General features: G+C 39.6%; 1 protein-coding gene across 1 annotated transcript in view; it reads right to left on the bottom strand.

Moving 5' to 3' along the window:
• The window catches only part of Ckap5 (cytoskeleton associated protein 5), a gene marked incomplete in the record, with an annotated part of 87,638 nt that overhangs the window by 30,049 nt on the left and 37,285 nt on the right, over positions 1 to 20,304 (bottom strand). The window contains 10 exon segments of the mRNA XM_013514063.1: positions 1,389 to 1,502; positions 2,456 to 2,630; positions 2,783 to 2,922; positions 3,642 to 3,767; positions 3,856 to 3,913; positions 7,099 to 7,193; positions 7,752 to 7,937; positions 13,495 to 13,587; positions 14,668 to 14,778; positions 15,056 to 15,169. Coding sequence (XP_013369517.1) covers positions 1,389 to 1,502; positions 2,456 to 2,630; positions 2,783 to 2,922; positions 3,642 to 3,767; positions 3,856 to 3,913; positions 7,099 to 7,193; positions 7,752 to 7,937; positions 13,495 to 13,587; positions 14,668 to 14,778; positions 15,056 to 15,169 — 1,212 coding nt within the window.

Genomic DNA, 20,304 nt, shown 5'->3' with positions numbered 1-20,304 from the left:
CAACAGGAATGAGGGGGCCCGGGGCATACTCTGCCTTCTCCCTCTGGCCAGACCGTCCTCTCCATGGAGGAGTCCTGGGTAATCATGTCTATGGAGGAACAAGAAAACAGCCTGTTGCTAGACACAGGTGCAAGTCTCTCGGTCCTTCTTTTCAATCCTGGCCTTCCTTCCAGCCGTCACACCTCAGTGAAAGGAGTCACTGGTGAGGAGGTAATACGCTATTTTTGACAACCCTTAGGCTGTAACTACTTGTTAGATCTTTCTTGCATATCTGTCTTCCTGAGAAACCACTTTGAAGATACCACCATGTATTACAGCAGCCATTGATATTTTCCTACTAATCTGTTTATAACTCTGTAATGTTTATATTTTTCTTATGCTATTTTGTAAATGGATGTATGTTTATTACTATGTGTTTCCTACAGCAACCATTGAGAAGTCAATGATTATTCAATTGGTCACTCATGTATAGCCCTATTTATTTTCTTTAGAAACCACTTAGAAGATACCAAAGTACAGTACAACAGCCATTGATAATAACCTACCACTTTTGTCTATAGCTCACTATTATTCGTTTATTTGTTTTCCTGAGAAACTATCTTGTAGATAACAATATGTAAAACAACAACCATTGATAATTTCCTACCACTTTGTCTGTAATTCAATAAGCCCCCCTATTACTACATTATCCTTCTTTTACTCTTTAAAATTAAAAAAAAGACTAAAATTGCTAACCTTGCAAATATTTAAATTATGTTTTATATTAATGTGTATTTACAGAATGACACATTGATATAAATATTAGAAAAGTTCAATTCCTCAAGTTAAATGAATTACACAAAAATAGAGAAATTAAAGTACTTAGGGTGGGGCTAAGTATAAAAGGTGTGCTGCAACCCTCTACGACACTTCAGTGACTTCTATGACTGCGAAAGTACAGACATCTAACTGAACTACCAAAAGAACTTGCCCTAACAGTTCAGAGTGAAAAGATGAGTAGAAAGAAACTTCAAAATCCCCCAATTCATATAATTATTCACTACATCAAAACTTTATACAATGATGGTATAACCATAAACAGCAGCATAATACATCAAAGAGGAACAATACAATGTACAGACAGACACAATTTCTTAAGAAAGAAATTTCACAGATAAAAAAACCTGAACCTGAGCGAGGATAATCATGAAAGGGTCACAAAGCTAGTAACTGATATATTTAGTCACCTTAATACTACCTGGAATATAAACACGTTAATTCTTTCGAATAGTCTCATCTTTTTAAGCTTGTAAAGGTTTACATGTACTTTAGAAAAGAGAACAATCCTTAACTTGAGAATGTGACTGGCCTATTCCTGAACAGAGCTGTGATGAAAAGAGCTGGCTTACCTTGCTGTCCCCAAGGACTGTGATGATAGGAATGCCCAAGTTCTTTACGTGTTGCTTAATGTTTGGGCCCATGGCTACTGCCAGCTGCTGGAGGATATTCAGCGTCTGCTGCACCTGAATGGAAAAGCCAACGCTTTATGTTCAAACCACAGCAAGCTGCACTCAAAGGTTTTGCAAGACTGCTGTTATACAGTCAACACAGAAGATTTCTATGAGACAGGGAAATCACCTTGTTGTGATCTCACTCTAATTAGCTTATGAATAATTTTCAGGCCTTTTTTTCTTTGTTATTTTTTCTGTACTAAAGATTGAGCCCAGGGGTGCTCTAACATCAGCTGCAACCCCAACCCTTTGTTTGGTTTTGTCCTGTTTTAAAACAGGGCCTTGCAAAGCCAGCTGTGATGGTACACGCCTGTAATCCCAGCACTCGGGAGGCCGAGGCTAGTCTTGCAAGTTCAAGACTAGCCTGGGCTACAAAATGAGCTCAAGGCCAGCCTGAACTGCACAGTGAGCCCTTGCCCGCAAAAGAAAAAAAAAAAGACAGGGCCTTGCTATGCAGAGTAGGCTGGCCTTGAACTTTCAATCCTCTTGCCTCAGCCTGCCAAGTAGCTAGGACAGAAGGTCGGAGCTGCTGCACCTGGCTATGCCTTTTTATCATCAGTTCCCAAGACCATGTTATTAGAATGTCAGACCACAAGTCATACTACTCTACAATTTTATTTATTTATTTTTTACTTTACAATTTTAAAGTAAAGCCTTAAGTCTAAGAAAACTGACAAAAAAATCTAGATTAAAAAATTAGAAATTAAGTATGTTTCTATATATTACAAGTAGTTTCATACAAAGGTATTTAATATCAGATTCCTATATAAAGCAAATTTGGAAACTTACAAAAGCTTAATTAATAAATCTACATTATCCTGAGACACACTTCAGAAACTGTAAGAAACAATTTCTAGTTCAAAATAAAGTGATCACTAATTTTTGCTATTGAAAGCTGCACTGAAAAAGAGCCTTCTACATCAAGAGGACAGGGAGAGAAAGAAAAGGCACAGGGCTCTACGTACCAGGATTTTATTTGAATCATTGAGTCGACCTTTCAAGGCAGTTGGAAGTTCACCTATATTTGGTTGGATAAATTTTGCTTCATTGATAATACTTGCTACTTCATCTAGTCCTTCTTTTCTGATCTTCCAATTTTTGTCACCAATCTTAGACACCAACTCTGAGGTAATTTTATCACTGAAAATCAAGACATATCCTTTAATTCTAGACTACCAAAAGAATATGTCACAGAAGTTTCCTCCACTGAATTAAAAATAAGAAGGTACCACTAAGAATTTAGCACAATGAATCAAACTGTTCCTCAGAGTGAAACACGGAGTGAAACCTACCTGATCTCTGTCCTTGGCAAAAGATCAACAACATCATTGCCCCCGTCATCTGGTTCGTCTCCATCTTCTCCTTCATCAGTACCTGCTGTGCTGTGCTTGGAGAGCCCTCTGGTTGGGGTAGGTGGGCTCTGTCCCTGCATCTAGACACAAATGAGGAGGCTAATGAAAACGATGAGCATGACCGCGAACAGATTAGAGAGGGTACCTGTGTCCCATGTTCTCATTCCTTCACGGTACTTATTTATACAGTAGAGTTTTAAATTCCTACTTAGATTTTAATTTTGAGGTCACACGGCAAAAGTTATTTTCACACAAACTTTACAGGCTTTGATTTCTCAATCATGATGTTGTCTTTTGACTTGTATGCCCAATACAACTCAGAGAAAATCTATTAACACTGAGGAATCTCAGAAGTTATCCAAGGAGGTTCAACGCATTTTTTTCTCTTTACAAAAAAGTTATATTGAATATATTTTTTAAAAAGACATAAAGAGAAAAACCTCTCCTACACCACAGTTACCTAGTTATCTTCCTCACAAAGTCATCAATTTTTTATGAATTCTTCCAGGGACACTTTATACACATAAAAGTAAATGTGTGCATATTCTTTTTCTTCCCCAAGACAGCATCTCACTACGTAGTTCAGGCTGGCCTTGAACTCACTATGGATCCCAGCCTGGCCTCCAACTCATGGTGATCCTCCTACCTCAGCCTCCCAAGTGATGGGATTATAGGCCTGTGCCACCATACCTAGCAATTCATACATATTCTTTATTCCAAAGGTTTGACAAACACTGTTAGTCTTTAATACACAATTTCAAGTTCACCAGTTGGATTGTATCATTTGTGGATCTTTTACCTTCTCAAATTCTGCATCTATCTGTGACAGGAGGGCAGGCTTCTCATCCTCAAAGAACATTCTCAAAGAAGGACCAACATACAGATACATCACACCAAGTAAGGTGATGGCGGAAGTCCTCACAGCCTGCCGGAGAGAAGAAAAAGAACTTTCCAAATCAGAAGAGAGAGATAGCGGTAACTCTCCCATACTATATATGCTGGAATGTACTTACTGGGTTTGTAGCAGCAAGAGCGGTTTTCACATTACTAATGAAAGCTTTGACGTTCAACCTAGAAGAAACAACATGTATTTTCACAATATTCAACAGTATTTATAAAGGCAGCCTCTAGGATTGGCACCCTTTAGAGGAGTATAGTTTCTTTCCACACTCAATTTATTTATTTATTGACTGATTGACTGATTGATTGTCTTTTTGAGACAGGGGCTCGCTATGCAGTTCAGGCTGGCTTTGAGCTCACTTTGTAGCCCAGGCTGGTCTTGAACTCACAACGATCCTCCTGCCTCAGCCTCCCACAGTGCTGGGATTACAGGAGTGCACCACCACGTCCAGCTCCACACTCACTTTAAAGTGACCTTTTGACACAATTCAAACAACTGATTAATATTATTATGTTTAATTAAGGTTCCCAAATCCAGTCCTGAACTCTTAACTTCAGGTTCACGTACTCATCTGACTTTGTGACCCCTGCCACATACACCTTTTTTGTGATGCCAGGGATTGAACCCAGGGCCTTGCACATTCCAGCCAAGTGGTCCAGCGTTAAGCTACATCTATAATCCCTTACCTCCTTTTAAAATTTTGAGGCAGGGTCTCACTAAATTGCCCAGGATGGCCTTGAATCTGGTCCTCCTGCCTCAGCCTCTGCCACAGCCGTAGCTGGGATTATGGGAATGAGCCATGGTGTTTGGTGTGGCCTTTCCATTTCTATGTCTAGCAGATACCTAAACCCAGTACATCAAAATGAAACTGACTTCACCCTCCAACCCCCAAAACCTATTTTCCCACTGTTTGCTCCAACTTTTTCTGCCAGGTGTTCAGGTCACACTTAAGAGTCAACAGATCATCCAGGACTCACCTTTCTTTTCTGTCCAATGTCCTGTTCAGTTCTACTTTCAGAAGCTACCCTGAATGACCACACTTCCACTCTACAATCTTCCAAACCACTGTAACTTGTTGCAGGATTATCAGAATAGATTACTAATCTTATATTTGACTATAGTAAGAATGATTCTGTGACTCTCCTGCTCAAACTCCTGCTCCAAACTTTTCCCCCGTTTATTTTGGGCAGTACTGGGGATGGAACCCAGAGGTGCTCTATCACTCAGCTACACTCTCAGCGCATTTGTTGTAAGACAGGGTCTTACTAAGTTGGCCGGGTGGAACTCAAACTTTCAATCTTCTTGCCTCAGCCTCTCAGAACGCTCATTATAGGTGTACGCCACCACACCCAGTTTATCACTATATATCTATGTATCTATACATCTATATATAAATATATATATCCCCTTATGCAGATATATGTATTATACAAGCAGGAATTTAATTTTGTCCATGTGCATTCCAAGGGCCTGGAACAAATTGAATAGTGCCGTCCATATGTAAGTGAGTAAGTGAAAGATCATGGATAAATAAGAGGTAAATATGCACTTGGCTTTCATGTGACATGCCAACAGATTAGTTTTACATCAAAACTGTACACTTGGGCCAGGGATGTAGCTCACTGGTAGAGTGGTTGCCTTCCATACATCAAGACCTTGGCTTAATCCAGCACTGTATAAGAAAAAAGAAAGAAGCCAGATGTGGTGATACACACACTCAGGAGGCTAAGGCAGGAAGATCACTGCAAGTTTAAGGCCAGCTTGGGCTACATAGTGAATTCAGGACCAGACTGAACTATATAGTGGACCCTGTCTCAACAAAAAGGAAAAAAAAAAAAAAAAAAAAAGTTTGAGGACAGCACAGGCAAGGCTGACTTGACTAGATAGCAAAACCTGTCTCGGAGGAAAGCGCAAAAAAAAAAAAAAAAAAAACGGTACCCTGTCTAAAAAAAAAAAAAAAAAAAAAAAAAAAAAGCAAGGAGAGAGGGAAGGGAAATGAAAGGAAAAAAAAAAACTACACAATTACGGAGGAATTATAACATCAACTAGGTGTAGTGGTGCATGCCCATAATCCTAGCACGTGGGAAAGCTGGAGGCCAGCCTGGGCTACATACATAGTGAGTTCAATGTCAGTATGGGTTACATAGCAAGAGCCTAGTTAAAAACAAATCAACAACAAAAAGAATTTTAACAATAGCCTCAACTACATGAAAATACAGCTATTGATATGACAAGCAAATTTTTACTTGCATGGTAATTTAATGACAAATTCTAGAGTAGTGTTTCTTCAATCAGTAGAATTAAAATACTGTTTTCTAAGATATTAACAGTGTTAATAAAAAGTAGAAAGGCACAGAGGAGGGCAACACAGTATAGCAGTTACAGGGTCTCTGGAAATCAAAATGCCTGGATTCAAATCTTGGCTTTACCACTTCATTAGCTATGACATAGAACACAGATAACTGAAGCTTTCTGTGCTTTCATTCCTTTAACTATAAACTGAGGGCAACAAAATACCACAGGTGATTTTCTGAGGACTATAACAAATGAATTATTGGAAAGGTGCTTTAAAAAGTAAGTGTCTGGCCTGGGCATGGTGATGCATGCCTATAATCCCGGCACTCGGGAGGCTGAGGCAGGAGGGTCACCATGAGTTCAAGGCTAGCCTGAACTACACAGTGAAGACCCTGTAGCAAAAAAAAAAAAAAAAAAGAAAAAGAAAAAAGTTCCTAGGATAAAGAAAATTCTGTCAAATTTTGTTAAATAAAATATATAAGTATTTTCTATATATAAGTAAGTTTGGGAAATAGTGAGTTAAACAAAGTTAAACAAGCTTTTCAATTGAAGGCTTTCTAAGAGCATTTAATTCATCAAGGTGCCTTGCAAGTCTCTGAGCAAATGTGAGTATATGTATTAATATCCAAATGATTTGACTAGAAATCCCTGACATTGGCTTTTCAAAAGGCAGGTGTTTGTGCCGCTGAGCTACATCTCTGGCCCCAAGATACAGAATTTGTAAACAAAGGCTTCTTCCGTTTGTACAGATGACCCAGCTCTAGTTCTTTTAAAAATAGGCACAGATAGCCAGGTGTGGTGGCACCTGCTCATAATCCTAGCACATGGGAGGCTGAGGCAGGAGGATCGCTATGAGTTGGAGGCCAGCCTGAGCTAGCATAGTGAGTTTGACGCTAGGCTGAAGTACATAGTGAGGCTCTGTCCCAAAACAAGCCAAAAAACCCAAAACAAGCAAACAAAAAAAAAAACCACAACAGTACAGGTAGCTATGACAAATATGATATGATCACCAATTCGAGACTGGCAAAACAATTTTCTACTTGATTTCTTTCTGACTTACCCAGAAAAACCAAATTCTTTGATTGCATTTGATAGCCAATTCAGAGTTTCTGACTGGTTCTTGGGATTCTTCTGTGAGAAAGCCATTGACATAACCTGTCAATGGGAAAAAAACAACAGTGAATAATCTGTGTTTTCTCGCATATTTGTTGGAGAAACGTAACATGTCTTTAAGGTGGATAAGGGTTAAGCCTGGCTTTTTTGACACTACAACAACTAAAGGAAGGACTTAGGAATAAAAGACTTGCCTACAAAAGAAAATGAGGTCAGAGATACAGTAGTAGTGTTAAAAGCACACTGGAGTGCACAGCTTTGCACTGGTGATCACTCTGGATTATACTCTCTTAAGAGAAAATTACTGTCGGGGCTGGGGATTTAGCTCAGCGGCAAAGCGCCTGCCTGGCAAGCGCAAGGTCGTGAGTTCGGTTCCCGGTTCCGGAGAAAAACCAAAAAAAAAAAAAAAAGAGAAAATTACTGTCATCTTCTATGGAACATTCTTAGATAAATTTCCATTATCAGGCAACAGTGTATTATCAAAGTAGAAATAAAAATACATTATAAAAAACACTTTTACTTAAGATATTAATTAGCAAGCTTACATTACACTTGGGGGACAGCTAGGAAGCCCTGGGGAAAGACAGCTGTGTCACCAACCTGCTCCGCTGTCCACGGCAACATACAAGCCTCAGCCATTGCTGTCATGGCTTCTTTCGCATTATTTCCACATTTCACATCTCCAATCTTGTCCACAAGGCCGTCTAACACAATCTGAGCTGACGTTTTGGAAAAGTTTCCCTTCTGGGCAATCAAAGCAACTATGTGAAGCTTCATCTGCATCACCTGAGAATAAGTATCATAAAGTTGTAAATCAGCCAGAGACATTCATTTATTTATTCACATAGCCTGAAGCTGTAACATAGCTGAGGGTCGCTGAGAAAACAACCAAACTGAAAACAGAAGTTTAAACAAAGAAGCGAAACAATTTTTATCTTTTAATTGATATCAAAGGAGCTAACTGACAATGAAGAGAAAAAAACCCAAATAGTCCATGTTCCGAAAGAGGAAAGCTTATGAACTGAAAAATATGATTTATATATTACTACTCTGATGAGTCTGCATTTTTGCAATAATCTGAATACATAGTTTAAAATATTACAACAAACCATCTTACTGACTACATAACTCAGAGTTATCCTACTGCTGCCAACACAAAACCTACAACCCTTGCACATGCACAAATAGCACAGAACTTGGGAGATTTTAGAGAACTTGTAGGGTTGGCTTTGTCTTTTTGAGACAGAGTCTTGCTGTGCAGTTCAGGCTGGCCTTGAGCTCACTTTGCAGTGCAGGCTGGTCTCGAACTTGCAATGATCCTCCTACCTCAGCCTCCCAAGTGCTGAGACTACAGGTGTGCACTACCATGCCAGGCTGACTTATAGGTTTTTTAAGTGGGAGAATGGAATTGTGGAAAATAGCTTAAAGATACTAATATGATGACAGACACATGGGACTTATGAACACTTTCCCTAAAAATATTTCCCTTTGTGGTATCTGAGTATTTTCTTTTACTTTGTTCAGCTACTAGAAATTCCAACAACTACAGATCCATTATGTAATGAGCACCCTAAGATTTAATTATCTTAGGCAGGACTTCTGGGATGCAGACTTCTGGAAAGTTGATCGCCGCTAAAGCAGCGATAATACTGGCAAGAACTGCAACAGTTCTTTCAGAACCCTCAAAATTAACCAAAGACTTGAAATAATGCAAGGGAAATTTAAAGCAGAGCTACCAAATCTCAGTAAGAAGAGTCACCCTTCTGGCAATTTAATTAGCCTTATTTTCATCCTCCTCTTCTCACCTCCAAGCAGCCTTCAAAATCGGCAGTCTAGCTTGGTGTGATGGTGCACGCCTGTAGTCCCAAGCTCTCTGGAAGGCTGAGCGAGGAAGATTCCAAGTTCGACCCCAGCCTATGCAACTTAGTAAGACCCGGTCTCAAAGTTTTAAAAAAAGGGGCTGGAGATGTAGCTGAGTGCAAACATTCTGGGTTCAGTCCCTAGTACTGCAAAACAGACAAAACCCCAGAAAACGCCAAAAGACAAACAAAGACAATCCAGCAGTCTCATAACTACGGCAATCGTAAAACACAGGACTGTAAAGTCATTAAGGCCAGTAAGCCAAGTTTGGAGTTCTGCTCAAAAAATGCCAACTCAAAGCACTGTCATCATGTGAGCATCTGGTAGTTCCCTGGAAAAGTGCCATGTGAAGGATCCGTTATTTGCCAAGACTAGCTAGCTCCCTGGGGAAAGCCTTATTACCAGGGCTTTGCCAAAATCAGCCAGTGACAACTGTTCAACATCTAATATTGTAGCGGTCTGATGATGCAATACTAGTTGAGGCAAAGGAACTTGTTCAAATTAAAAGGAAGATTTGGGGAGTAAAATGTCCACAGGAGACTCTGAAAGGCACCTATATATTCCCAAGAATCTAGGAGCCATGACCATACACAAGGCAGTGTGCAGGCAGAGGAAAGACACAGAAGGGCCCTATCTCTTAGCTCTGGCCAATCCTAAGACCCTGTGTAAACAGAAGCGAGGCTTAAGGTGAAGTTGCTCACTTGGATTAACTGAAGAGGTATCCAGCACACATACACAGACACCCTCTGCTGACATGGAAGACATACTAGTTCAGAAACATCAGGAAACATCTTCCTAGTCAGTGGTGATGAACCTGTGCCACAAGTGCTGCGCTGGACTGTCTGTACCAGCGAAAGCCCTTAAAGGTTCAACATCACTCCGTCACCAGTGGACCACTAAGCTAGGTGAGCAGAAACTTCAGTGGCTGCAAACTGAAAGTATGCGATTACACTTCATAATCCCAAGGATGACTGGAATTTTAAAAATGAAAAATAACAAATTCACCAGTGTGTGGAGATAATGTAACTTTCATTTACTGCTGGCATGAATGTAAAATGTTGTAATTTTGGGAAGCAGTTTTGTGAATTACTCAAAAACACAGAATTGGGGGCTGGGGTTTAGCTCAGCAGCACAGCGCCTGCCTGGCAAGCACAAGGTCGTGAGTTCGATTCCCAGTACCGGAAAAAAACAAAAAAACAAAACAAAACAAAAAACAACACAGAATTGTATGACCCCAGCAACTCTACCCAAGAAATGAAACCCTGTTAAAATAAAAATTTGTATAGAAATGCTTGTAACAGCACTAGTGACGATAGATAAAAAGTTGAAATAACCCACGTGCAAACTAATCAATAGGGACTACACAGTGGAATGTTATTTGGCAATAAAACTGTTATATGCTACAATATAGGTAAACTTTGAAAATACTATGTTAAGTAAAAGCCAGACACAAAAGCCACCTACTAGATGATTCATGTCCAGAAGAGGTAAATTCATGAGACAGAAAAGTAGATTAACAATTAACGGGGACTCGAGGTTGGGGAGGAATAGAGTGACTGCTACTGAGTAGAGGTTTCTTTTGGGAGTGATGAGAACATTCTAATAGGGTTGCAGAGCTCTACGAATATACTAAACAACCACTGCATCAGAAAACAGGGGGTTTTACACCCTCAGCAGTTATACAACATACATACATAAAATTATCCTTTGTTATGGATCCAGGATTACAGAAGGTCCAGTGGTCAGGTGTTCTCTTTTTTTTTTTTTTTTTTAGGTTTTTTCTCCGGTACCGGGAACCGAACTCACGACCTTGCGCTTGCTAGGCAGGCGCTTTTTGCCGCTGAGCTAAATCCCCAGCCCCCCAGGTGTTCTCTTTTAACCATCTAGAAGCTGCACACAGAGGTCGAGTGGCCATATGAAGAGGGAGGGGGCAAGGCGAGACCCTCCTCCACTCAGCCCATGTGGGGCCAGGTGATCCGGCTGAGGTGCTGTACCAGGGGTGTTAGGGGAGCACGTAGCATGTGGGAGCAAGAGCCAAGAGAGAAAACAGGAGGCGCAGGAGAGAGGCAAAAAGGGACTAGCAGGGTGTCAAAAATAAACCTGGCACATTTCAAGTTTAGTACAAGCTCTCTAAGTGTGTCTAAGTGAACAATCCTGTCATTTTCTTAAGCCTCCCTCAACAACCACTTTTTAAAAAAATGTGTTTATTTTTGTTACTACTATACCTGTTTGTAGTACACAATGATCACACTGATCACGGGGGATTTGTACATGTATATCACATCTTAATTCTTTTTTTTGTCCTCTTCCTCTCCCTTGCCTCTAATCCTTCTTCCCCTCCCCATCAAAAATTCTATATATTTATTTTTTTTGAGACAGGGTCTTGCTGTGTAGTTCAGGCTAGCCTTGAACAGTGGAAATCTTCCTGCCTCAGCCTCCTAAGTGCCAGGATTACAGGCATGTGGCACAATGTCCTGCTCTATTTCCTTTTTTCTCTTTCTGTGGTGGATTAACAACTGGTGGTCAACTTCTAACACCCAGTGGAACCGAGTGTGGTGCTGGGTGTGGGAGGCCCACCTGGGGATTGTTGCCAACAGCACAAGAAGCAGAACTGGAGAAGAAGGGAGGCTGTTGGGAGCTGAGAGGCTGTTGGGAGCTGGTAGAAGCTGTAAGGAACTGTTGCTTCTCTTGGAGGAGCTTGTCATGCTGGCTTTCCTGATGAACTCAGCTGTTTTCATCCTTTGAGGAGCTTAGGACCTTGTTGGCACTGAGAATAGCTTCGGTTCACTTTGGGGGAGCTCTAGCCCTCACTCTGAGCATCGCTTCCTGGCTCCAGAGGGGGAGATGGTGCACTGCTCAGTCTCCTTGAGAAGTTTGTCACATTGGCTTTCCTGATGGGAACTCGGCTATCTTGATCACTGGAGGAGCTCAGGACCTCACTGTTGCTGAGGATGGCTATGGTACTTTTGGGGGGAGCTCTGGTTCTTATTTTGAGTATTGCTTCCTGGTACCAGCGTAGATCCCTCAGCCTGCTAGCACAGATCCTTCATCCCGCTGGCACACTTTCCAGATTCCACCATTGACCTTTGGGCCTTCCCAGCACAGATCCATGAAACAGGCCTGCACGAGACATTGTCGTGGGCTCTGGGCCCCAGCTGGATTCATGGGAGACACTGTTAGGGGCTCTAGGTCTTCAGCTGGACTCATGCAGGACATTTCTGTGGGATCCAGGCCCTTGGCTGGATTCTCTGGTCTTTAGTGTGTGGACAGATTTTCTGCACTCTTTTGTATCATTCTTTGGGTGACTATTATAAATAATCTTATAAAATATGTGTCCTGTATTATACTGTTCACCTTGCAAAAAGCTCCAAACCAAGACACCTTCAATTTTTTTCTCTTTAACTCTCTTTTCCCTTCTTTCCCTCCCCCATATCTTGCTCTCCTCATTTAAAACAGCTCTTTTTATTTATTATTTATCTTCCATTTTGGTCCATATTTATACTTTGGGTTTCTCATACAAGAGAAACAATGCAATATTTAAACGTGTGTCTGATTTACTTAAGATTATGGTCTTAAGGTACATCCATTTACCTAAAGACATCTCAAGTTTATCCTTTATAACTGAGCAGTACTCCACTGTGTATAAGTACCATATTTTCTTTATCAGCTCATCTGTTGATAGGCATATTAGCTTAGCTATTACAAATTGTGTTGCTATAAATATAGGCATGCATATATCACTGCAGTATTGAGGACCTTAACTCTTTCAGGAAGATACCTAGAAGGAGAATAGCTGATTCAAATGGACCTTCTAGTTTTAGTTTTTTGAGGAATCTTCCTTCTGCTTTCCATAGTGGTTCAACAACTATTTTATTTTTTTATTTTATTTCATTTCATTATTTTTGGTACTGGGAATCAAACTTAGGGCCTTGCGCTTGCCAGGCAGATGCTGTGCCACTGAGCTACATCCCTAGCCCCAGCAACCGCTTTTTAAACTAATAATTTAGTACTTTGAAGTCTCACTCTATTATCATTAATAAGGTTATAAAAAAGACGAGGCAGTAAATTTTCAATGGCAATTTAAAGACCATACTTATATTTTATCGAAATAAGCAGGAAAGCGATCTCATTGTTTCTCTCCCCCTTAAATATGTGAAGACTAGACTTGGACTTTGAGACCTAAGAACAAGGAGTGGGGAAGCTGGGCACAGGGGTTCGCACCTGCAGTACCAGCTACTTCAGAGAACGAAGCAAGAGGATGGCATCAGCCTAGGAGTTTGAGACCACCCGGGGCAACGTAGTGAGACCTTGTCTCAAAAAACAAAAATAAATAAAAAAGCAGGGGAAAAAACCACATGTATAAATCACACAAGTTACATAATTTTTGCATTTATTTATCTAATCTAATTGCATAAGTTTCTTCGTAGGACGATGTAACAGAAATTACTTCAATAAAGACGTTAAATCTGTAACTAAAAAATACCTGAAAATTGGTTTCTTTCCATCCAGGTTTTTTGGCCAGCATCCTCACTAATGCCTGGCATGGCATTTCAGTTCGGTCCATCAGTTCAACAGCCTTGAAGTAAAGTAAGATGGTAATAAAGTTAAAAGAAAGTAAAGATTACTTCCAAAGGCAGGGTAAATACTAAAATCAAGGAAGTGGTTACCTGTGCAGGAGGAAGGGGAATGCAACTGAGGAAAGTTGTAGAGGGAGCTTAGTTTCCGTTACAATGTTTGTTTCTTTCTTTACTTACTAACTTAGAGACAGGGTTTCACTCGGTAGTTCAGGCTGGCCTTGAACTTATTCATTTAGGCCAGGCTGGCCTTGAACTCACTGTGATCCTCCTGCCTCAGCCTCCCAAGTGCTGGGATTACAGGCATGCCCTACTATACCTGGCTATTTTTGTTTTTTTAAAACAAAGTATTCCTATGGCCTCAAAGTCATGATCCTCCTACTCAGCCTCCCAAGTGCTAGGATAATATGTATGCTCCACTATACCTGGTGTAATGCTTCATTTCTTAAATAGGTGCTTAGTATACGGTGTCATTGAAACTTATTATTATCACATTTTAGGAATTCACAAATAATTTCTTCCAAGCAAAGTAACAATAATAGTTTTCACTTGCCTAGTATGTGGCAGAAACTGCTCATACATATTTTGTATTGACTCTCCTAAAAACACAGTTATGCAGGGTAGAAGCAGTTAAGTATTGAATCTCAAGTACAAACTCAGGTCCAACTCACTGCAGTGGCAGATATGGACTAGAAGGTTCTTGACTAAAGTCCCACTGCTCTTTCAAATTCTTTAGCTCCTTCTTTTCATTAGAATCACACAGTATCTGCCCAAATGAGCCACCATGCACCTTTCTAAGACAGGGGAAATACAAAATGATGAGCATGTATAAGTGGAGAGATCCGTCTGCTTAGTAAGTTTATCAGCATGTACTATAATTTAAAAATTCAGCTAAGCTGTATAATTCAGAATAAGAACCTAACACTGTTGCAAAGTAGTTAGCTATGAGCTTACAGAAGCCACAGAATACACATATTGAAAGATAAAACACTGAAGAGCTACGAAAAAATCAGAAGTCCCCTGTCACCTTTAGTTAATGCTATGAAATATATTCACTGGTTATCTCATCCCTGTACACTCACCTTCTGGAACTCTTCCATGCAGGCTAGCCTTTCCTTCCAGTTACTGCTGTCAAGCAACTGTATACAGGTAGGGGGAAGGACAGCTGAAGCTTTTTCTTCACATACTTCTATCTATAAGATATAAAAATAAGCTAAAATTAGGAATTGCTTAAGGAAACAGATGGCAAGAATTAAAAATACCCCAGGTAAAACTAAAAAAACACTCCCATATGTATGATATAGTAACCAAGTCTTCTGCCATAAAGGGTTAGTCCAAGGCAAATTCAGTGCACTAGAATATATCAATTCCCTATATGTTGTAGAACAAGGAGAGGAAATAACCAGATCTTCTCATAGGTCTCAAGTGTCCATGGGTTTACATCTTTGAGGCATGGTGCATGATACTGACCGAGAGCTCAGGCTCCACTATTTCTTTGGTCTCCAATCCTTTTTTGTTCTTGGTTCCAATGCTCCCTGTACCTCCTGGTGCAGTTGGTTTTCCCTTTTTAGGTAGTCCACCAGCCTAAAAGCAATTTAAAAAAAAAACAACCATTTAAGGATTTAGAAGAGTGGCTTTTAAACTTTTTAAGTTTTATAGAATCCTTTTAATTATATTAAAATAAGTGATCACCCCAGAATAAGCATTTTTCACACCCACAGAATTTGCAGTTTCAAGAGCAGACAGAAAACCATCCCTGGGGCAGATGGGTAATCCGCAGAATGCATACGGACATTCCTCATTTAACAACTGAGCTGCAAACAGATCATTAAATGAATTGGTCACTAAATAAGGAATTATACATAGTGTGTACATTACAATATTCAGAAGAAAGAAATGGTCAGAGGAAACTCCAACTTGATGACTTTGCTTTTATTTGCGGAACTCTTACACGCACTACTTTTATATATATCAGAACATAAAACTACAGTACTGGACTATACCGTAAAAGCAAAAATTACAATACTATATAAACAGGGCGTACTGTACAAATAAAAGATGGATCGTAAGTCCGAGCAGCAGGTCGTAAGTTCAAACAGTCAGTAAACAGGTAGGTCATTAAGTGAGGAATATCTGTATTAACACTTCTCACTCAGAATAAGCTAATGAATGAATGAAACAAAAAGGTTGGGCTGGGAGTATATTACCCTGACAGATGAATTTTTGTTTTTGTCTTTTTGAGACACGGTCTCACTCAGGCTGGTCTTGAACTCACTTTGTAGCCCAGGCTGGTCTCGAACTTGCAATGATCCTCCTGCCTCAGCCTCCCAAGTGCTGGGATTACAGGTGTGTGCTACCACGCCCGGCACAGATGAATTTGTGAATGATATCTAATGTTTTGAAATGCCCACAATTAGGGGCTGGGGATTTAGCTCAGCGGCAAAAGCGCCTGCCTGGCAAGCTCAAGGTCCTGAGTTCGGTTCCCGGTACCGGAAGAAAAAAAAAAAAAAAAGAAATGCCCACAATTTTCCAACATTAGTACAGGACACTAAGTGATAAATTTTACTCAAAATATGTGATTTCAAAGTGCCCCAGTATCAACAGAAGAAACTTTATTTTTCACTGTAGAACTATATGATTTGCATTGGAAAAGAGGGGCTGTCATACAATCTTCAGTTACTTTTCCACTTATGCTGAAAATGGCCAACTCATTGAATCTTACTGTTTTAGTGGTTTCTCAACGTAACTGTTTTCTTTTCCAGTAGGAGGATCAAACTCAGGGCCCTATGCACCACTGAGCTACAACACCACTCCTTTTAAGGTTTATTTTGAGACAAGGTCTTGCTAAGATGCCCAGGCTGGCCTCAAATGTTGCATCTTTCTGCCTCAGCCTTCTGAATAGTTGGAATTCTAGCCATGTACACCCACAACTAGCTAGTTTTTAACTAAACAGAAATCTTTAATATTTGTCACTTTTAATCAGTAGTATGGTTTGGATGTTCATGCTAGAACCTTATGGAGAGATTTGATTGTTTTCTACCCCTAAAAATGAAAAATACACAATATGGTTGTGTATCCGTAGTTCCAAGCCACTCAGGAGGCTGAGGCAAAGAATCCTTTAAGCCCAGGAGTTCAAGGCCAGCTTAGGCAGGCAATGCAGTGAGGGCCTGTCTAAACAAACAACAATACTCTTTGATTGATTAGTACATATCTCTGCATTCTCCTGTCAAAGCACTCTGTAAAGACAGGTATCACAATGAACAAATCTACTCATCTTTTTAAACTGACAAATGTTTATTTATTGACTTATTCCACATGCTAGTTGGCTCAGTAAGTTAAATGCTGATACTATCCTGTTCATCTTTTCAAAATGGAAACAGAAAGGGCTTGCCTCCACCATATAGAAAAAAATTTTTTTTTTAATTTTGTTAATTTGTTTTGAGACAAGATCTCACTATGTAGTCCAGGATGGCCTCAAACTCACTGAAATCCTCCTGCCTCAGCCTCCTGAGTGCTGGGATCACAGGCTATAGTAACACACCTGGCAAAACAATATTTTTCTAAAAGAATTTTTCATCATCTTTTAAGAGGAAGCCACCTAGGTTGAGCATGGAAAAGTTGAGAGAGTTAATAGCCAAGTGGGTTGTAGTAAAACCCGGTGGACTGGTCTGAAGGTTTTGGGACTAGTTCATTTTCCAAAGAGGCAGAAGCTGGTAAAGAAAAAAATAGCTGCCAATTTCCTCTAACAAAGAAGGTATACACAGATTTTGTAACTAGAGATACTTAGGTTCAAATGCCAGCTTTGTCACTGTTCATTCTAAAATACATCTCCAGTTCATACTACTTGCCAGAAAGTACACTATACATGGACAATCAAGTAGTAACAAGATCTCCATCCTTAAAAGTTTATGATACAGTGTAGAAAAACAAAGTAATCAAATGAACAAAAATAAAAGTATCAAAGTGAGTTAAAAAAGCATGTGTAGAACATTTAATCTCACTAAATCTTGTCTTCTCTTTCTGGAAAACAAGGGTTATGAAATGCCTACCTTAAGAGTTAAGGTGATTAAATGCAATTATAAAGGTAAGTTGCTCTAAATCATGCTCACTCAAAAACTGGTTCTCTTTTAACTCCATGCTAGAACACAGGGTGGGGCTAAGAGTGGGGAAAGAGAATCAAACTTTTTGTATCTACAGCAGAAACCTTTCACGCTCAAGGAAACATACTCACTGAAAGATTGGGACAGCTGCCACTAGGCATTTTTCCCAAATCTACATGGTTCAAAGGTGAGAAGATCTAGACTGGTATGGAGACCAAGTGATGTGATAATGCAAAATGACCAAGGTAATGTTATTAATATTACACATTACATTTTATTTCATTAATATTAATATTACATTAATTATTATTACACATTATTAATTATTTCATTATTTAATGATCTTTTCTGATCATTTAAAATGTACTCCTTCCCTTGACCAACTAGTGGAACATTAGCAAAATAAGGTGATGGTATTAATGCTAAGTGTCTTGCTATATTTAATTTATTATTTAATGATATTTATCGATCACTTAAATGTACTCTCTTTGGCCAGGTGGTGGCAGACATCTAATACTCCTTGTTACTCAGGAGGTTGGAACCACAAGTATAAGAGATCCCATCTCAATATAAAACTAAAGGAAAAAAGGAGGGTTAGCAATATAACTCAGCGGAGGAGCACATGCCTAGCATGTAGCAGGCCCTGGGTTCAATCCTGGCACCTCAGTGGAGAAGGGGGAAAAAACCACTCCTCCCTTACATATATGGTCACTTTCCTTCTTCCTTTTGTGTTTTGGGACAGGGTCTCACTCTGTAGTCCACACTGGCCTCACATTTGTGGTGATCTTCCTGCCTCAGCCTCCTGAGTGCTGGGATTAAAAGCCTTTGCCACCATCTCCTCCCTTCCTCTCTTCTTTTCTTTCTCTCTCTCATTTTGTTTCTCTTTCATTTTTTTTTTTTAGGAATCTGGGGCTTGAACCTAGGATCCTGACATATTAGGCAAACTTTACCACTGAGCTACTCCATCTTTCAGTTCAGTGATTTGTAACAAGGGTGACAAGATCATCCAACATTAAGGACAGTATTTCCAGCAATGGCCCTGGGAAGACTGTATGTCGACAAGCAAAAGAATGAAGTTGGAGCCTTACTTCACACCATAAAAGAAGAATTAATTCAAACCAGATTAAAGACCTAAAATTATAAAATTCTAGAAAAATTCCAGGGTAAAAACTACATGACATTAGATTTGGCAATGGTTTCTTGGAGAAACTAAATATTATAGACAGTAAGAGCAATAACACAAAAACAAACTGGACTAAAATTTCAATTTTTGTGGGTAAAATACAGTTATCAAGAGTAAAAAGACAACCAATAAAATGAGAGAACATGTTTGCAAATCATATATCTGATAAGGAATTCATATCCAGTAACAGAGAATACCCAAAATTTTTCAACAAAAAAAAACAATTAAAAATAATGGAGTTGTGTGTGGTAGCTCACACCTATAATCCCAGCACTTGAGAGGCTGAATCAAGAGGACTGTGAGTTTGAGCTCAGCCTGGGCTACACAGCAAGTTCAAGAATGGCATAGACTACAAAGGAAACCCTGTATCAAAAAGGGAAAGAATGAATGAAAGAAAAAAATGGGCCCAAAACTCCAACACACTTCCTCCAAAGAGGGTAAACAACCAATAATCACGTTAAAAGATGTCTATCATCACTAATCAATAGGAAAATGCTAATCAAAACTACAGGTTAAGTGGATAAGGAAATTGTGGTACAGCTACACAACAGAATTATTATTCAGCCTTAAAAAGGAAGGAAATTTTCTGCTGGATGTAGGGGCACGTGCCTATAACCTTAGCCACTTAGGAGGCCATGTCAGGAGGATTCCAAGTTTGAGGCCGATCTGGGAAATTTTGCAAGACCTTGTCTCAAAATAAAAAGAATCAGTGATGTAACTCAGAGGTAGAGTACTCCTGGGTTTAGTCTTTAATATCCGCCCCACACACACACTGGGAAAGAAAAAGGAAGGAAATACTGACACATGCTACAACACAGATAAACCTAAAACTAACATTATGTGAAGTGAAATAAGCTGGCCACAAAAAAGACAAATACTAGCTGGGCATGGAGATACATACCTGTAATCCAGTACTGTGGGAGGGTGAGGCAGGAAGATTGAAAGTTTAAGCTCAGACTAGACAACTTAGCAAGACCCTATCTTTAAAAAATGAATAAATAAAAAATAAATAAAGGGTTGAGGACGTAGCACAGTGAAAAAACCCTGGGTTCAATCCTCAACACCAAAGAAACCAACCAATTGTGGCTGAAAGTGCAGCTCAGTGGTATAGCACTTGCCTACCAGAGGCAAGGCCTTGGGTTTAATCCCCAGTACCAAAGAAACAGGAAGGAAGAATGAGGGTAACCAGAGGCTGGTGGAAGGGGAGTCTGGGCAGTTACTATTTAATGGGCACAAAGTTTCCACTGTAGAGGTCAACCTTGGTAACAGCTGCACAACATTATGAATGTATTTAATACCACTGAACTGTACATTTAAAAGTGGTTAAGAGAGTAAAATTCATTATGTTTATTTTACCATAATAAAAAAAACTGGAAAAAATGGACTCTGGTACTTTCATTAGCTTTTTTTTTTTTTTTTTTTTTTTTTTTGTTTTT

The sequence above is a fragment of the Chinchilla lanigera genome, unplaced genomic scaffold (genome assembly GCF_000276665.1).
Source record: "Chinchilla lanigera isolate Chin_1 unplaced genomic scaffold, ChiLan1.0 scaffold00021, whole genome shotgun sequence".
Classification (NCBI taxonomy): Eukaryota; Metazoa; Chordata; class Mammalia; order Rodentia; family Chinchillidae; genus Chinchilla; species Chinchilla lanigera.
This window is presented reverse-complemented; position numbering and strand designations above follow the sequence as displayed.